The sequence below is a fragment of the Paroedura picta genome, chromosome 1, assembly GCF_049243985.1.
Source record: "Paroedura picta isolate Pp20150507F chromosome 1, Ppicta_v3.0, whole genome shotgun sequence".
NCBI classification, from domain to species: Eukaryota; Metazoa; Chordata; class Lepidosauria; order Squamata; family Gekkonidae; genus Paroedura; species Paroedura picta.
This window is the reverse complement of record NC_135369.1, coordinates 151948434-151963263: the sequence shown is the minus strand read 5'-3', so window position 1 is coordinate 151963263 and position 14830 is coordinate 151948434. Positions and strand designations below refer to the sequence as shown.

Genomic DNA, 14830 nt, shown 5'->3' with positions numbered 1-14830 from the left:
CTTTGTGTAGTGTTTAAAAGTGGCATCTTCTAAATCTGGCGAAATGGGTTTGATTCCCCATTCCTCCACATGCAGCCATTTGGGTGATCTTGGGCTTGTCATAGCCCTGTTAATGGGATTCTCACATAGCAGTCATATCAGGGCTCTCTCAGCCCCACCTACCTCACAGGATGCCTGTTGTGGGGAGAGGAAGGGAAGGAGATGGTAAGCCACTTTAAGACTTCTTCGGTTAGAGAAAAGTAAGGTATTAAAACCAACTCTTCTTCTGGGTGGAAATGGAAATGCAGCAAGGGTGGGTGGAAATTTTATATGTTGAATTGTTTTTTGCACATGAAGGTATAGTAAAACCTGGGGACAGTCACACAAGCGGAATACTAACTCTTTAGTGAAGGAATGCTACTGTTTGCAGGTCCCTAACTTTCATACTGTTTTACAAAAGTGTGTCATTTTTGTCTTATTACTACATAGTCGGTAGTAACATGTCCACTTTCCAATTTTGGTCCCAGTACAAGGGTAACCTAAGCGTTCCACTATAACCATGTGTAAGTTGCAAACTGTAGGTGGGAAATTCTACAACACCCACTTTTCATCCTGGGTATCCCTTAATACTTTTTTATTATACCTCTCCATTATGTGTACTGTTTTTCCCCTTAGAACTTGCAGTGTTACAGCATGTTCTTACACCACGAGTGAAGGCTACACATGTTGCTGTGGACTCACTGAAGGATTACTTAGATGCAGTGTATGATGTTACAGTGGCATATGAAGGCACTGTGGATCTTAAAGGACAAAGAAAAGTGGCACCATCCATGACAGGTGAGTGGATCAGTTCAAATTCTAGTTCGAACTCTAAAAAGACATTACAGAAGATGAATTTTTAAGTACTTGATTTCTGTAATATGTTTGAGAAGACTTGTACAGTTTGTCGTCCACTGCCATGTATTATAGCTTGCCAGATGCTTAACAATAGCTTTGTTTTTGAGGTAGTGAAATATACAATTTTTTTCATCCCTTATGATTTGCATGTATGTGCACTGCAAAAACAAACAAAAAATCTTGAAGTACTTTTATTTGTTATTTCTCCCTCCCCTAGTTTTAGAGCTTCAACACCATTCTAGAATTTCAACACAAAGTAAAAGTCTCCTTCAGAGTTGAAGGCAAAAAAATTGCTGTTACTTACATATGGGGGTGGGATACATCACCATGTAGCTAAATCTGCTTTTTATGGCACTATGACATTATCATGCTGGGCCCCCACCCCTCCTCAGTTGGCTGATATGTGTAGCCTCCCAGAAAAAAAGGCCCTGCCAAACTTGCTGTTGAGAATTGCAGCAAACATTTCAGGGAGCAAAAAGTTTTTCCACACTGAAAGTTTTTCCGTGAAAATTCAGCCCGGTATTATTGCTTCCCATATATCAAAGGGCGTCCATTATCTTCAGTATCCTAGCAAAATCATTGGAAGGAAGAACAAGTTCATGTTAATGTTCTGAGCATATTCATGTTATATGACAGGTATAGTATTTTGTTCCAACAAGCTGGGAGCTTCCCCTCCTACAGATCTTAGCAATAGCTAAGCTTGAAATGATCATTCTTGGGCTGCGACTCAGTAATGGCACTTTGCCTCCGACATACAGAACATGCTTTTTACAACTGGAACTTCTTCATCATTCCAAAGCCTAAGAATAACTTTTTCAACTGTCATCAGATATCAAGATTGGAGTCAGCTGTCCCTGTGGTGATCTTGTTTATCTTGTATATCTGCTAAGAACAGGGAGCCGCAGTTCCATTCCACTAGAGAGTTTGGCAAACTTTCTCTTGGGTGGGAGATATGGGAAAGAGAAATGGGGAAGTTTCCTTGGCCTTGTTCTGCATTTCGGAGGTGCTCAGAACACAGAAACGAGACTTCGCTAGTCTCTGAAGTGAGGAAAGAGGCGTCATCATGGTGACTGCAGATGTCCACTGGCTTCCAAAGCTGCCCCAAACATGGAAAAACTTGGCTAATATTGACATACATTTCTTGAAGTCTCTTTGGGTGCTATTAATACAGACCTTCCAAGTAGGTGTAAAAGATTTGTAGTAACCATCTAGTTTATAGAGTTCCTGTAGTAATTTTCCACCAAATAGAGCATTTAAAGCATTTTTATTGTACCTAGGGTTAATGCCAAAGATATTCTCATTTAATTGTTTTAGGTTTTCATAGGCATTTTTTGTTTCAGTTCTTAAATTTGTTTGATGCATACGTGTTATTTGTTTGTTTGTTTGTTTGTTTGTTTGTTTGATTTGTTCGATTTATTTATTTATTTGTTTGTTCAATTTATTTCCTGCCGCTGTAATGCTTGACAGACGTAATGCTGTTCCAAAACATTTTCAGATTTAAGTGTGAATGCTTGGTTTGGTTTCTCTGCACTTGCCGCAGACTGAAACTGGTGAATGTATGAATGATATGAAATCTGTTGTGCTAGGATGAGATTAAAGTTTCAGTTCACAATGCAAATAAGTAGTTTTATAACTCTTCATAAATTCCGGAATATGAGCCATATTAGTATATTACAGCAAAAAAGTATGCACTTATTGAAGGTGCTGTAAGGTGCCACAAGACTGTCATATAAAAGATATAAAAGCGCTAAGCCCTCCTGGGCAGAGTGCCTTCGCTGTGTGCTTCATGATTGGTCCAGCCTCACTACTGCTCGCCCCCAACAGCCCCGGCCAGGAGTGCTCTGGCGAACTCGCCGCCATTGTGCTCCGCCATTGCGCTCCTGCTCACCGCGCAGAGAACCCGCAGGAGGGCCACAGGAGGGCTGTGCGGCCCACCAGAGTGTGGTGGGGAGGGGTGGCTGCATTCCTCTCTGGGCTGGAGTCTACTGCCTCCTACCCCAGCCTCGCCAGGCTCGAAAAGCCTCTTCTCTACCTCTTTCTACATGGAATGCAGTATTTTGGAGTAACTTTTGTCTTGTGAGCTCTTGCATATCCCAGTCATGACCTTCAAATGGGCTTTTCAGGGGGCTGCTTTGCAAGGTGGTAAAGATTGCAGTGTTAACGTTCTTTTTCACTTCAGCCATTTCATGTGAAATTGTGGGATATATTGAAAGTTAAATACATATTGTTACGGCCTTATCCACTCCCCCCCCCCCTCGCAAGATTTTCCCTCAGTTTTTCTTTCCTAAGGAACTAGTTGTCCCACCCTGTCGCAGCACAGTATTTGACTGCTGGCTTAGCCCAGAAACCTGAGGGAAGGGTCGGGATCGCCCATTAACTTAAATAACTGAAAATGGAACATGAGATGTTTTGAAATTCAAAATTAACAAAATATTTTATATTCAGTAAAGGTCCGGTGAAATCAGAGGTTGAAATTTATGGTGTCACTCAATGTAGATAGCACTGAGCTAAAACCAGTCCATTCACAGACTTTAGTTCTTATGTTTCAGGCTAACAAGAGTTTCTTAAGCTTTTCACAGTGATTTAATTCTTTATGTTGAGAGGCTTTGTTCCATTGTTTTCTCCTAACACTATAGCACACTTCCTTCGAATAATCTCTGACTCTTGCTTTCCAGAAGGCTTGTATACTCTTTCCAGTACCCAACCTCCTTCTCTTGAAATATCAGTATTTGTCTTGAGTTTCTAACCACATCAGATCAAGGGTCTCTGCAGCCTTCAGAGCTATCACCCTGTTTCAACTGGGTGAGAGAAATTCCTTCTCTCTCTAGAACAGCCTTTTTCAATCCATTGGCCATGGCTAAGCCCCTGAAATAAATGTTCAGGCTTCAAGGACCCTGGGAAGTGATGTCAGCTGGCCATGCCTCCTAACAATGCCCCTGGAAGTGACAAAACTACATGCACCCTTCAATTCCTTTTGCTCCCTCCCCCCACATTTACTACTACTACTATCTGCCTCAGATAGGCTGGAAAGAAGGGCAGGAGCTGAGAATTCAGCCTGAACCCTTCCCATACCATGCCACAGCCACCTCCCTCCCTTTGATTATTACACCCATGGCCTGCCCACCGAGCCCTTCAGGCGGAGGCAGCCAGTTCTCTAGGCAAGAGAGAAAAGGTTGCAGACCTCCTCCAAAGTTCCCACAGAACCTGGAGGGTCAACCGACCCCTGGTAGGGAATCTCTGCTCTAGAAGATCTATCCTTTTTTTCTCGGCCTGAATGGGAGATGTTGCCTAACTTTACAAACTTTTTTTGCCAACCTTACCCCTGGTGCCCTGTCCATGTTAAACTGTTCTCAGCTAAGACTGAAATCAGGCTGTGTCCTCATGGCAGAAATCTGACTGACTCTCTTCTCAACATGCACCTCTTCAAGACTGTTTCTGCTCTTAAGCTAACAAATCAGATTTCTTGGAGCATTCTGTCACTCAAGGCTCTCTGGCTAGGTGAAGAATCAACCCGTCACAGTCCTTTACCTGTTTGTACAGTACTTCAAAGTGCAGTCTGTCACAGGTGTTGACCATATCTTCTTTTTGATCAGGATACCTCCATGAATCCTGGCAAATAGAAGGAGAAGGGGAAGAAATGGAGATAGTGACAGATTTTATTTTCCTGGGCTCCAAGATCACTGCAGATGGGGACTGCAGCAAAGAAATTAAAAGACGATTGCTCCTGGGGAGGAAAGCTATGGCAAATCTAGACAGCATCCTAAAAAGCAGAGACATCACCCTGCCAACAAAAGTGCGTTTAGTCAAGGCTATGGTCTTCCCAGTTGCAATGTATGGCTGCGAAAGTTGGACCATAAGGAAGGCCGAGCGTCAAAGAATTGAGGCTTTTGAACTCTGGTGCTGGAGAAGACTCTTGCGAGTCCCTTGGACTGCAAGGCGAACAAACCAGTCAGTCCTAGAGGAGATCAGCCCTGACTGCTCCTTAGAAGGCCAGATCCTGAAGATAAAACTCAAATATTTTGGCCACCTCATGAGAAGGAAGGACTCCCTGGAGAAGAGCCTAATGCTGGGAGAGATCGAGGGCAAAAGAAGAAGGGGACGACAGAGAATGAGGTGGATGGATGGAGTCACTGAAGCAGTAGGTGCAAACTTAAATGGACTCCGGGGAATGGTAGAGGACAGGAAGGCCTGGAGGATCATTGTCCATGGGGTCGCGATGGGTCGGACACGACTTCGCACATAACAACAACAATAACAACAACAACCTCCATGAAGTTTCCTTTTCCAGGTTAACAGAGGCTGTAGTCAAAGAATGATTGACATAAAACAAGGAAAAGTACTTCACCTCCCCTTCACTTATGTCTGGTATATTTATTTAAGCTCTTTCTACTCTAGATTGCTTGAACCAATGACAGATTATATTCCTCAACTCCCACAACTTCTAGTTGAGCCACTCATTCATTCCTGCCGCGGTATAATTATTCTCATTCTTTGCCGTTTGCTTACAGTCTGATAAGTTTGCATAAGGCAGAGTTCTGCTTCTGTCAGTGTTCATTAATTTGAAATTACTGCCCCACTCTTGCTCCATTCGTGCCATTTTCAGAATAGAATCCTCACTTCAGCTGTTGCCATGTACTAAAATGAACAAAGGGGAGGGGACATGTACTATTATTTATCTACGAATTTATGTATGTGTGCTGTTAAGTGGTTTATTAAAAAGAAATGCATCTAGAGCTATAAATGAAATCTTTAAAACTAGGAGTGGGAGGAGGGATTGGAATTCAGGAAGAACCCAGGAACTCAGTAAAAACGGAAATATATGCAGCACAACACATTTCTAAATTAGAATGTAAAATATTACTATTTGGTACATTTATGAAATGTAAAAGTATAAATGCCATTGCTTTTTACAAGCAAAGTTGCAAATATAGCCAGTCTATACAAACTGCTGTACCCTATGCTACGGGACTACCTATAGCTAAGTTTTTCAGTTTGAGAGAAAGAGAAAATAGTAGAAACTTCTCCCTCCACATACAGAGATTTGTAGAAAATAAAGTGTGTTTGCTTGGACAAAAATACATATGGAGTCACAGTTGAGTGGGTCCAACCATCGTCCAAGTAGTCTTCCTCCAGTTTAAGGAGCCTTGCTCCAATTTGTTTTGTTCTCCAGCAGAAATTGGAGGAATTCTTCATACTATAGCCAAAATCTGGAGTATAACTGCTTTGATTAATTAGTTCATTTGGCACAGGGGATTGATAATATATGGTTAGAATCAACCCCAGTAAATTTACAAAGCTTTATAATAAACTATTCAGTAATGTATTACCATGGTATACATTTTAGTCGATGTGCCAAATTAGCCACATTTAAACAGTAAATACCTTGAATATATGCTGCGTGTGTGTATATACACACATACATACACACACACAAATGGTATATACAGGAATTATCATCTAATGCAGTAGATTGTTTTATACAGAAACCTTTATAATACTCATCTTGAGTGAATATGACCTTGGCCTGAATCCAGAATAGAGTTTCCATGCACACAAGGACTTAAACCCACAGAATGTGGCTTTTTTGCCACCTCTGCCACACAGCAACTCTAAATTTCTCTGCTATTCCAAGGGTGTCCTTCCCTGGAGCAGCATTTCAGGGTGCATCTGGGGCTTTAATATTAGTAGATGGGGAAGTCATATTCTGTGAGCATTAGTACAAATTATTCTAGATCCAAATTATTTTCCAAAACTAAAACAAATATTTAGCTTCTTTCTTGGCTTTTTTCTTGTTCTGTAATACTTTTCCATTATTATGCTTGATTATTTTTTACCTTTGCATCCTTTCTTGGAGAGATTGTTGATCCAATATCAGCAGAAGATTCTCAAGAAAAACAATACACACAAATACTAAGAGTTGTAATCTTAGTGCAATAATGTTTTCAGTAAGGTAAAGGTAAAGGTATCCCCTGTGCAAGCACCGAGTCATGTCTGACCCTTGGGGTGACGCCCTCTAGCGTTTTCATGGCAGACTCAATACGGGGTGGTTTGCCAGTGCCTTCCCCAGTCATGACCGTTTTCAGTATATTTGCCAATTAAATTATCTTAAATTGCCCCTTTTTCAGTTTCTCATAATTATGATGCTTCTAGGAATAAATACAGATGCTTGTTGATTAGTTTCCCTTCCTCTATTCCATGAGATTGAAATTATTATAGTTTCCTTAATGCTGTTAACATTTGTCCCTATGAGAGTTTACTTTACCCATTTTAATCAGTTTCTGTTTCACAGTAAGAAAGTTGTCCCTAATCAAATGTTTGAGGTAATGTATGATTCAAAAATAAGTTGCCTGATGTGGATGTAGAGAGGAGTTTTGTTTTATTCCTAAATCCAAGAATAGCCTTCTGGCAAGTATTGGCACAATTAAGCAACTCATCAAACCTTGGCATTTCAAGCCAGTATTCCTAATGTTGGATGTAATTTTACTTAATGAATTGCTGCAACAAGGTTTAGGTTTTTGTAGCTTAATTACATAAGCCTTTGGGGAGTTGAACTGATGTGAAATTAAGGGTCATGGGACAACCATCAACCTTTAGTAGCTCCTATGATAGAATCCAGCTGTTCCACCACAAAAACAGGAATGCTATAAATTCTTTTTATCCACTGGTTAACTTAAGTGACATTGTGTCTTTAAAAATGGCTTGGGCTCACTAAGATGAACTGCATAATTAAAATAGTTTCTTGACGCTGTTGATCATATCCAGTTGATTATGGCTGTAGCTACACTGAATAATTGAGTTTTTAAAATAATTTTTAAAGCTGGGAGCAAAACGGTAGAGGAAGAGAACAATCCAGTAGTGGCTTCCACATACGGGAAGAAGTTGCAGAATTGCCTTGGGGGCATGTCTTTTCAAAGCATACTTTGACCTCCATATTGCTTCATCATGCAGTGGCTGCAACACTTGTATGGCTGAAATATGATTCTAGATTATACTTCTCCAGGATGGCAGATAGCTGTGCTTGTACCTGTCCAGATCATTGAATAAGGTTTTTCGAAACAGTAGCCATTTTGGTCTGCAGTAGAACAGCTAGATTCAAGCCTCGTGCCTCTTAGAGACCAACAGGAGTTTCAGGGTATGAGCTTTTGAGACCTATACCCCCAAAATCTTGTCAGTCCCTGAGGTGCTACTGTGTTCAAAAATAGCTGATTAAGATTGTTTGTCGAAAGAGAATGTCCAGTGATAGTGTTCTCACGTATTTGTGTATTCTTTGTGTCTCACTGGTGTGTGGCTATGCATAAAAACCTGGCTGGCAAAGAACTTATAGAGGGTTTCTTAGGCCCATTCCGCACAAGAATCAATGTGGCCAATTGTTTACATTAAGCAATTCCGAAATTTAAAATAGTGGAATTCAGCGTTATGCATACCTGCCTTTGTAGTGGAATCCAGTAGCGTTGCAATTGTTTCCCACAGGTTTCCGGTCTCGCCAAAAATCGCTAGCCAGGAAGCTTTATTATGTTTAATTAGCTTTCAGCTTTGGTAATCCCTCTCTAGAGTACAAATGTATAAGTAGTGCACAAACAAAAACATTCAGTATTCAAACTTATTCCCCCCTTTAACACTTCAACAGAACAGTTATTAGAAATTTATATTCCTGGGCATGCAGTTATATTATCCAAAACACACAAACAATAATGAAGCAAGACAGAATTAAATATTAATAGCCAGTTGGATGGGTTTAATACTTAGTAGCAGGACCAGACTTGGTCCTTAGTAGCAGGACCACCCATTTAGGTGCAAGTATTTTGTCTAAATTACTATCAGAAAATTTGTCTGTGGTTTACCTAAGATATAGGTCCAAGTGGCTCTAAGTTTGACATGTTCGAATTCATGAGTATCCCTTTGATTCTGATACCATGATTCTCAGTTTCAAATGGATTCAGTAAAACTATGCCTAAGCCAAAAGTGTGGTTTTGTCTCGTGTGCACCTTTTGCAGCTATGATATTGTATCCACCCAGTTCTTCCACTGGAGAAAAAAGGAAGAAGGTAATCGTTGAAAAAAGCTACATTGGGGGTTATGGGACCACTGTGTACAACAGCACTGTCGGGCTGGTGCTGTACTAAGAAGGGGAATTGATTGAGAGTGAGTGGGAAAGTTGGAAGAATCCAACTCATGGTCCATTTGGGAGTCAGGAACTATGTGTATGGAGTCTTTGAAAACCCACTTTTAACTACTTTGTTATATTGGAAGTGATGTATGTAAAGCCAGCATAATATTTTTAATGCTTTCCAAAGGAAATAAATATCATTAGTGGTCAACAATCATGTTCTAATGATGGGTAGAGCCTCTATCTGACACTGTAAGTTTTCTTCTGGTACAAAGTGTCTTGTGCTAATGTGCCATGCTTCTTCTGCCAGAGGGACACTTATGGAAGAATGCTTTGTCATTAGAAGAACAGGTACATTGGTTCCAGCCCAGTCTTTATAAGAGACTAGGGGCCAAGCCCGTTGCATTCAGGAATGCAAGAGGTGCTAGACTAAGTTGTGTGTGAAAGAACTGCGGACAGCCTCCCCCTTCCCCCAGGACGTAGAAAGGCTTCAGGCTGCTGTTAGGGAACTCACCAGCAGAGGCAGCTCTCACGCAGCAGGGATCTGCAGCCTCCAAGCCTCAGAGGGAAGTGGAAGGAGGAGGGGTGGTGAGGGGTGGGGGATGTAAGGTAATTGGCTGGCTGCTAGACAGACAGGCAAGCCAGTTGGAGGAGGAGACACTCGGGGCGGGACAGTTGCCCTGGGTGGGTGTTAAGCGCTGAGTGGCAGTTAAGCCATGAGCCACACTCCTCCTCCAAGCCCTTACCAGAAATATATATGTGAAACAGATGAGGACTACTGTTATTCCTCTTCAATCCTGCCATGATATTCTTCCATACCACTGATGGTGCAAAATGGCACAGAGCAGCCAGCTTTGAGACAGGACTTTAATCCTACTATGAATGTGCAAAAAAAAAAAAAACTTTTCTATAAATATTGATTATATATATAGCCTGGACTATTGTTTTGTATCCATTTGGGTTTTTAGATTTTCTTTGTAAGGAGTGCCCAAGAATCCACATTTATGTTGATCGAATTGATGTAAAAGATATTCCAAAGGAACAGATGTACATGAGAAGATGGCTTCATGAACGTTTTGAAATCAAGGATAAGTAAGTAATCACAATTCATTGTACTGCATTTACAACATCATTGATCTAGACTGGGGTTTCTGTAAAACTCAGTATAGATTTGTTTATTTAAAACATTTATTAGCCACCTTTCTCCTTTGTGGAATTCAAGGAAGCTCACAATAAAAATTAAGCAATATAAAAACCACAGTAAAAACAGCAAAACCTTTAAAAGTCACAGTTTAAAAACTCCCATGTTAGACTGCTTATAATAAGACCTAAGTATATCAAAGTGAGCCAGTGTGGTGTAGTGGTTAAGAACAGTGACTTCTAATTAGGTGAGTGGGCTTTGATTCCCCGCTCTTCCACATGCAGCCAGCTGGGTGACCTTGGACTAGTCAAGAGTCCTGATAGTGCTGTTCTCACAGAGGAGTCCTGTCAGGGCTGTCTCAGCCCACCTACCTCACAGGGTATCTGTTGTGGGTAGAGGAAGGGAAGGCTATTGTATGCTGCTACTTTACTGCTGCTGCTGACATTTTTATCCTGCCCTCCCTCCTCAGAGTTCAGAGCATACATGAAATATGTACACATTTCATCCCTCCTGCATTTTAACCTCAGAACAACCCTGTAAGAGAGCATGATTGACCCTTGCTATTTACAGAAACTACTTGTATGTGCTAAAAAATTTTGCCCACATTAGATTAAATGGGACGATGGCTTTCCAGCCATCATGCGTTAAGTGACAGATCATGAATTTGACTTCCATTGCTGTTGTGAGATGTTGATACATCTCTTCGCTGTTTGGTCAAAGCAAGGGTAATGTGTTTTTCGGGATGTGCTCAAATTAGAGCATTGGAAACTTCCTCTGATGCAAGGAGCGGTCTTTCTGTACAGGCAGGGCACACAGCATCTGCTGTGGGTCTTGCTTTTAAAGGAAGAGTGTATGAAACTAAAACATTTGGCAGAAGGGACTTTTGTTCCTTGATGACAGCTTGATTCAAATGGGTGCACCATATAATTTAGGCCTCTTTCAGTAGCACAGTATGTCATAAGAAAGATGAGGCTGCCAAAAGCAACAGTAAACCTGTGATGTGTCCCCTGCCATATGCGGGGGAATCTACCCTGTATCCTCTCACTGAGTATTCTGTCTTCATTAATTACATCCAGTGGCATGCCAGGGAAATGTGTGTCATAATGGTCTGGAAAAGTGAGGTAGATGATATCAACTATATAATTTTATACAGAACTGCCGCATTTCTTACCATTGTACAGTATCTAGAATAAAGTCAATTCATTAATTCTACTGGGGGGAAAGAACTTTGAAGCCCCAATCCTTGTTTCACAAAGTTTTCTAGTTATTTAAATACTACATGGGAAGGGGGAATAGGTAATTTTTATTGAGGGATGAACTGATGAAGAAACATTAACCGTGTAACACAAAGGGATTGTGTTAGCTCACAACTAGATATGGCCACAGTAATGCGTGAGCTCGATTAATTTCAGTTCTTCTATCATTACATTTAAGGATTTGAAGTCTTAGTGTGTAGCACTGATTCAAATGGGTAGCCGTGTTGGTCTGAAGTAGCACAATAAAATCAGAGTCCAGTACACCTTTAAGACCAACAGAGATTTATTCAGGACGTGAGCTTTCGTCTGAGGAAGAGTGCTTGCACTCAAAAGCTCACGCCCTGAATAAATCTTTGTTGGTCTTAAAGGTGTACTGGACTCTGATTTTATTGTGTAGCACTGAATAATTCTTAAAACAACAGAACAGAAGGATAAATTGTTATACTTCTAAGGAAACTATGGAAGTAAGTTCCTGACCAAAAGGATATGGTACACTAATTTGGCTTTTTTTTGGTACACTAATGTGGCTTTTTTTTCTGTGTATGTTTCTATTATTTTTTGTTTTGTTCTTAGGTTGCTAATAGACTTCTATGAAGCAAAAGATTCTAAACGAAGAAGCAGGTTCCCTGGAAAATGTGTTCATTCCAGACTAAGCCTCAAGAAAACTTTGCCATCCTTACTGTTTTTGACTGGCCTGACTGCTAGTATGTTACTGACAGAATCTGGGAGAAAACTTTACATGAAAACTTGGATCTATGGGACTTTATTTGGCTGGCTGTGGGTCAGTATTATAGTGTAAGGAGATCCTACAGTCTGACACTCGTCCTGTCTTTCACATCACGTAAAACTTTTTCATGAATTTATAATGAAATGTAAATAAAGCCTTATTAATGGAACTTTGGAGAAATTGTGACTTGTGACCTGTGGCCATTGTGGAAAACAATCTATATGTCATTGTGCTCCTAATTTTTTTTTCCCAAGAAGTTCAACAGAGGAGCTGTTCTGTTTTAGCAATTTCCCATCCATTAGTGGTTTACCGATTTGCACAGGATCAGTGCTTTGGCCAACAGAACGAGCTATAGCAGAATAACTTGTTATGCTTTTCCGAGTGACCGCGGGGAACGTTACTGCTGCTGGAGCTGGAGGACCCTCTTGAGCAAAATACCGCGTGGCATGTGGGACTGCAGCAGGACGGCCTATCCGTCAGAATCATCCTTCCCATATTCTCATGTCAGCTAGTATTTTAAATTATTAATGAGGCTGCAAGAGTGAAGAAAGCATGTTGGGCAGATCTCTCCTCTCCTCCCCCCCCCACACACACCTTCTTCCAGCTTTCCACACTGCCTGACATAGTATTTTGGAAAGTAGTCCAGCTCTCAGCAGCAACTTTTCAGAGCTCAGAAGGTGCTGGGGGACAGGAAGGCCAGCATAGAATGATGCAGCTAACTTCCCATATTCACGGAAGTTTGGGTTAAACTCTTATTAGTTTATCGAGAAGACAAGAAATTTAAATGGACCAATGAATGTATTTGCTGTGAATAAATTAGGCTTATAAATTCAATCCTACCAGCATTCTGCTGGCAAAAGAGTGAGGAAGGCTATTTGTCCTAGTTTCCTCCATCACTGCAGCACTCCATAATGGCTTTTTGTTCAGCATGTAGTTTGTTCATGTGTAGCCTTGCAGGGGGTCTGAAAGGGAAGCCAGGGTACAAAGCTGCTTCTACCAGTGGAAAGCTGTTAAAATCCACGACTGTGTATTTTTCTCAGCCTGAGCTTTGTGGTACTTTCACAACAATCTTATAGCACTGTTACAACTAAAAACCAAAGCTAATATCTACCAACATCTCACTTTTTAAAAGTTTAATATAATTTCCCCCCACGTTTACAAATAAATTGGTAGAACACAAATGACTGTTTTTAAAGTCCAAAAGGAAGGGGAGACTAAAAGAAGATAAATGCTATTTTGATTGCATTCTATTGTTGACTGACTTTTGTTGTTTCTGTTCACAAAAGGTTGCTATTTTAATTTTCCCGACAGATTTCTTGCTTTGTTTAAATACTCCTTGGTTTATGAAGTACTTATATGCAATGTGTTCAGATATTGAGTCTAATTGAGGCTAAATAATGTGTAAGCTGCCTGTGCTAGATTTCCAGAAGTGCTTGTTGGAACTCTTCAGCCAAGCCTTTGTTAACTTTAATTTGTGTGTGCTGTAAATGGGGGTGAATATTCCAGAGTTCCCTGATACTCGAGGATGGCTTCACACAAGATAATCACTGTGGATAGAACTACATTTCTTATGAAGAGATGTACAGAATATATTTTACTGTGAGTATTCCAGTGAGGAATCAAAGGGGGGGGGGGTCAAGGGGAGAGCCAAGTGTGAAGTGGTCCTTAGTCATATGGAAGCCTGTGGTTAAGTATAGCGGTGAGCAATGCTGCTATGCAGCCAATATTGTATTTTATGGTAACAAGGAACATCCACTTGTTCTTGCCAAAATGTAGAGTATGTGCCTTTGTCTACTGATTTTGAATTTAACCTAACATTTCATGGCCAGCGTGTTAACACTGTAATTTTGGAATAATTTCAATGATTTCACAGTTGGTGTGCACATCTGAGGAGGCGTAAACTGAGGTACAAAGTTTGCACTGTAGAATATTAGTGGGAAATGCATATTCTATTAGTCTTTCCTATGTTCACAAATACATTTTTAAGAGCAATTGATTCTTGTAGCGATTACTCTGGGTGACATATTGGGAAATTTTTTTCCTGATGTTAAGGGGCTAATTGTTCTGTATTAAGTAGGAGAAAGGATCCTACTTCATATTTGTTGCTTTATATTAAACAAGTCAAGATTCCATCATAAAAATGAAATAGTAGAGGTTTTTTTTTAACTTTCATTAATTTTTCATGTGCATCTTCTGCTGGCTTTAATGGAATTGAATTATTTTAAAATCCATTATAAACAGAAATTATAAAGTATGCAAGATTTTGAAACAGTAAATGTTTCTGCCTCAATCTAGAATGGATAAGCAGGATCTTGTTCTTGTGTATTTCTCCAGAAGTTTGTAAATATTCTGTGCATATTTATTTCAAGAATTAAATACAATTCACCATTTTGATTTTAGTTCTACAATACTGATAGCTATTTAGACTTTATGGTTAATAGAAAGACCTCCTGAGAAACTACCTGAAACAATGTTTAGAATAGCAGCCATTAGATCTAAAGAAAAATGAGTAGTGTCCTATTCATAGAAATGATATTTCCTATGTCTTTACAACTCCTCGGATTGCCAAAATAACCTACTCCTCAGAATTGCAGGATCCTCAGCACAAGAATATGTGAGGCTGAATCTCAAATGGCAACACTTTAGATCTAGTAAACAGCAACAATGAGAAAAATATCTGAGATATAGTAATACAGTGGTAGTTACCGACATGTCAAAATTTAT

At 40.2% G+C, this 14830-nt stretch overlaps 1 protein-coding gene across 1 annotated transcript in view; it reads left to right on the top strand.

Annotated features, from left to right (window-relative positions):
• AGPAT5 (1-acylglycerol-3-phosphate O-acyltransferase 5) overlaps window positions 1-14505 on the top strand; it is a 38077-nt gene extending 23572 nt beyond the window's left edge. Inside the window, exons 6-8 of the mRNA XM_077309181.1 lie at window positions 655-816; window positions 9951-10074; window positions 11953-14505. Coding sequence (XP_077165296.1) covers window positions 655-816; window positions 9951-10074; window positions 11953-12178 — 512 coding nt within the window. The 3' untranslated portion in view covers window positions 12179-14505. The remainder of the gene's footprint in view (window positions 1-654; window positions 817-9950; window positions 10075-11952) is intronic.
• The last annotated feature ends 325 nt before the right edge of the window (window positions 14506-14830 follow it).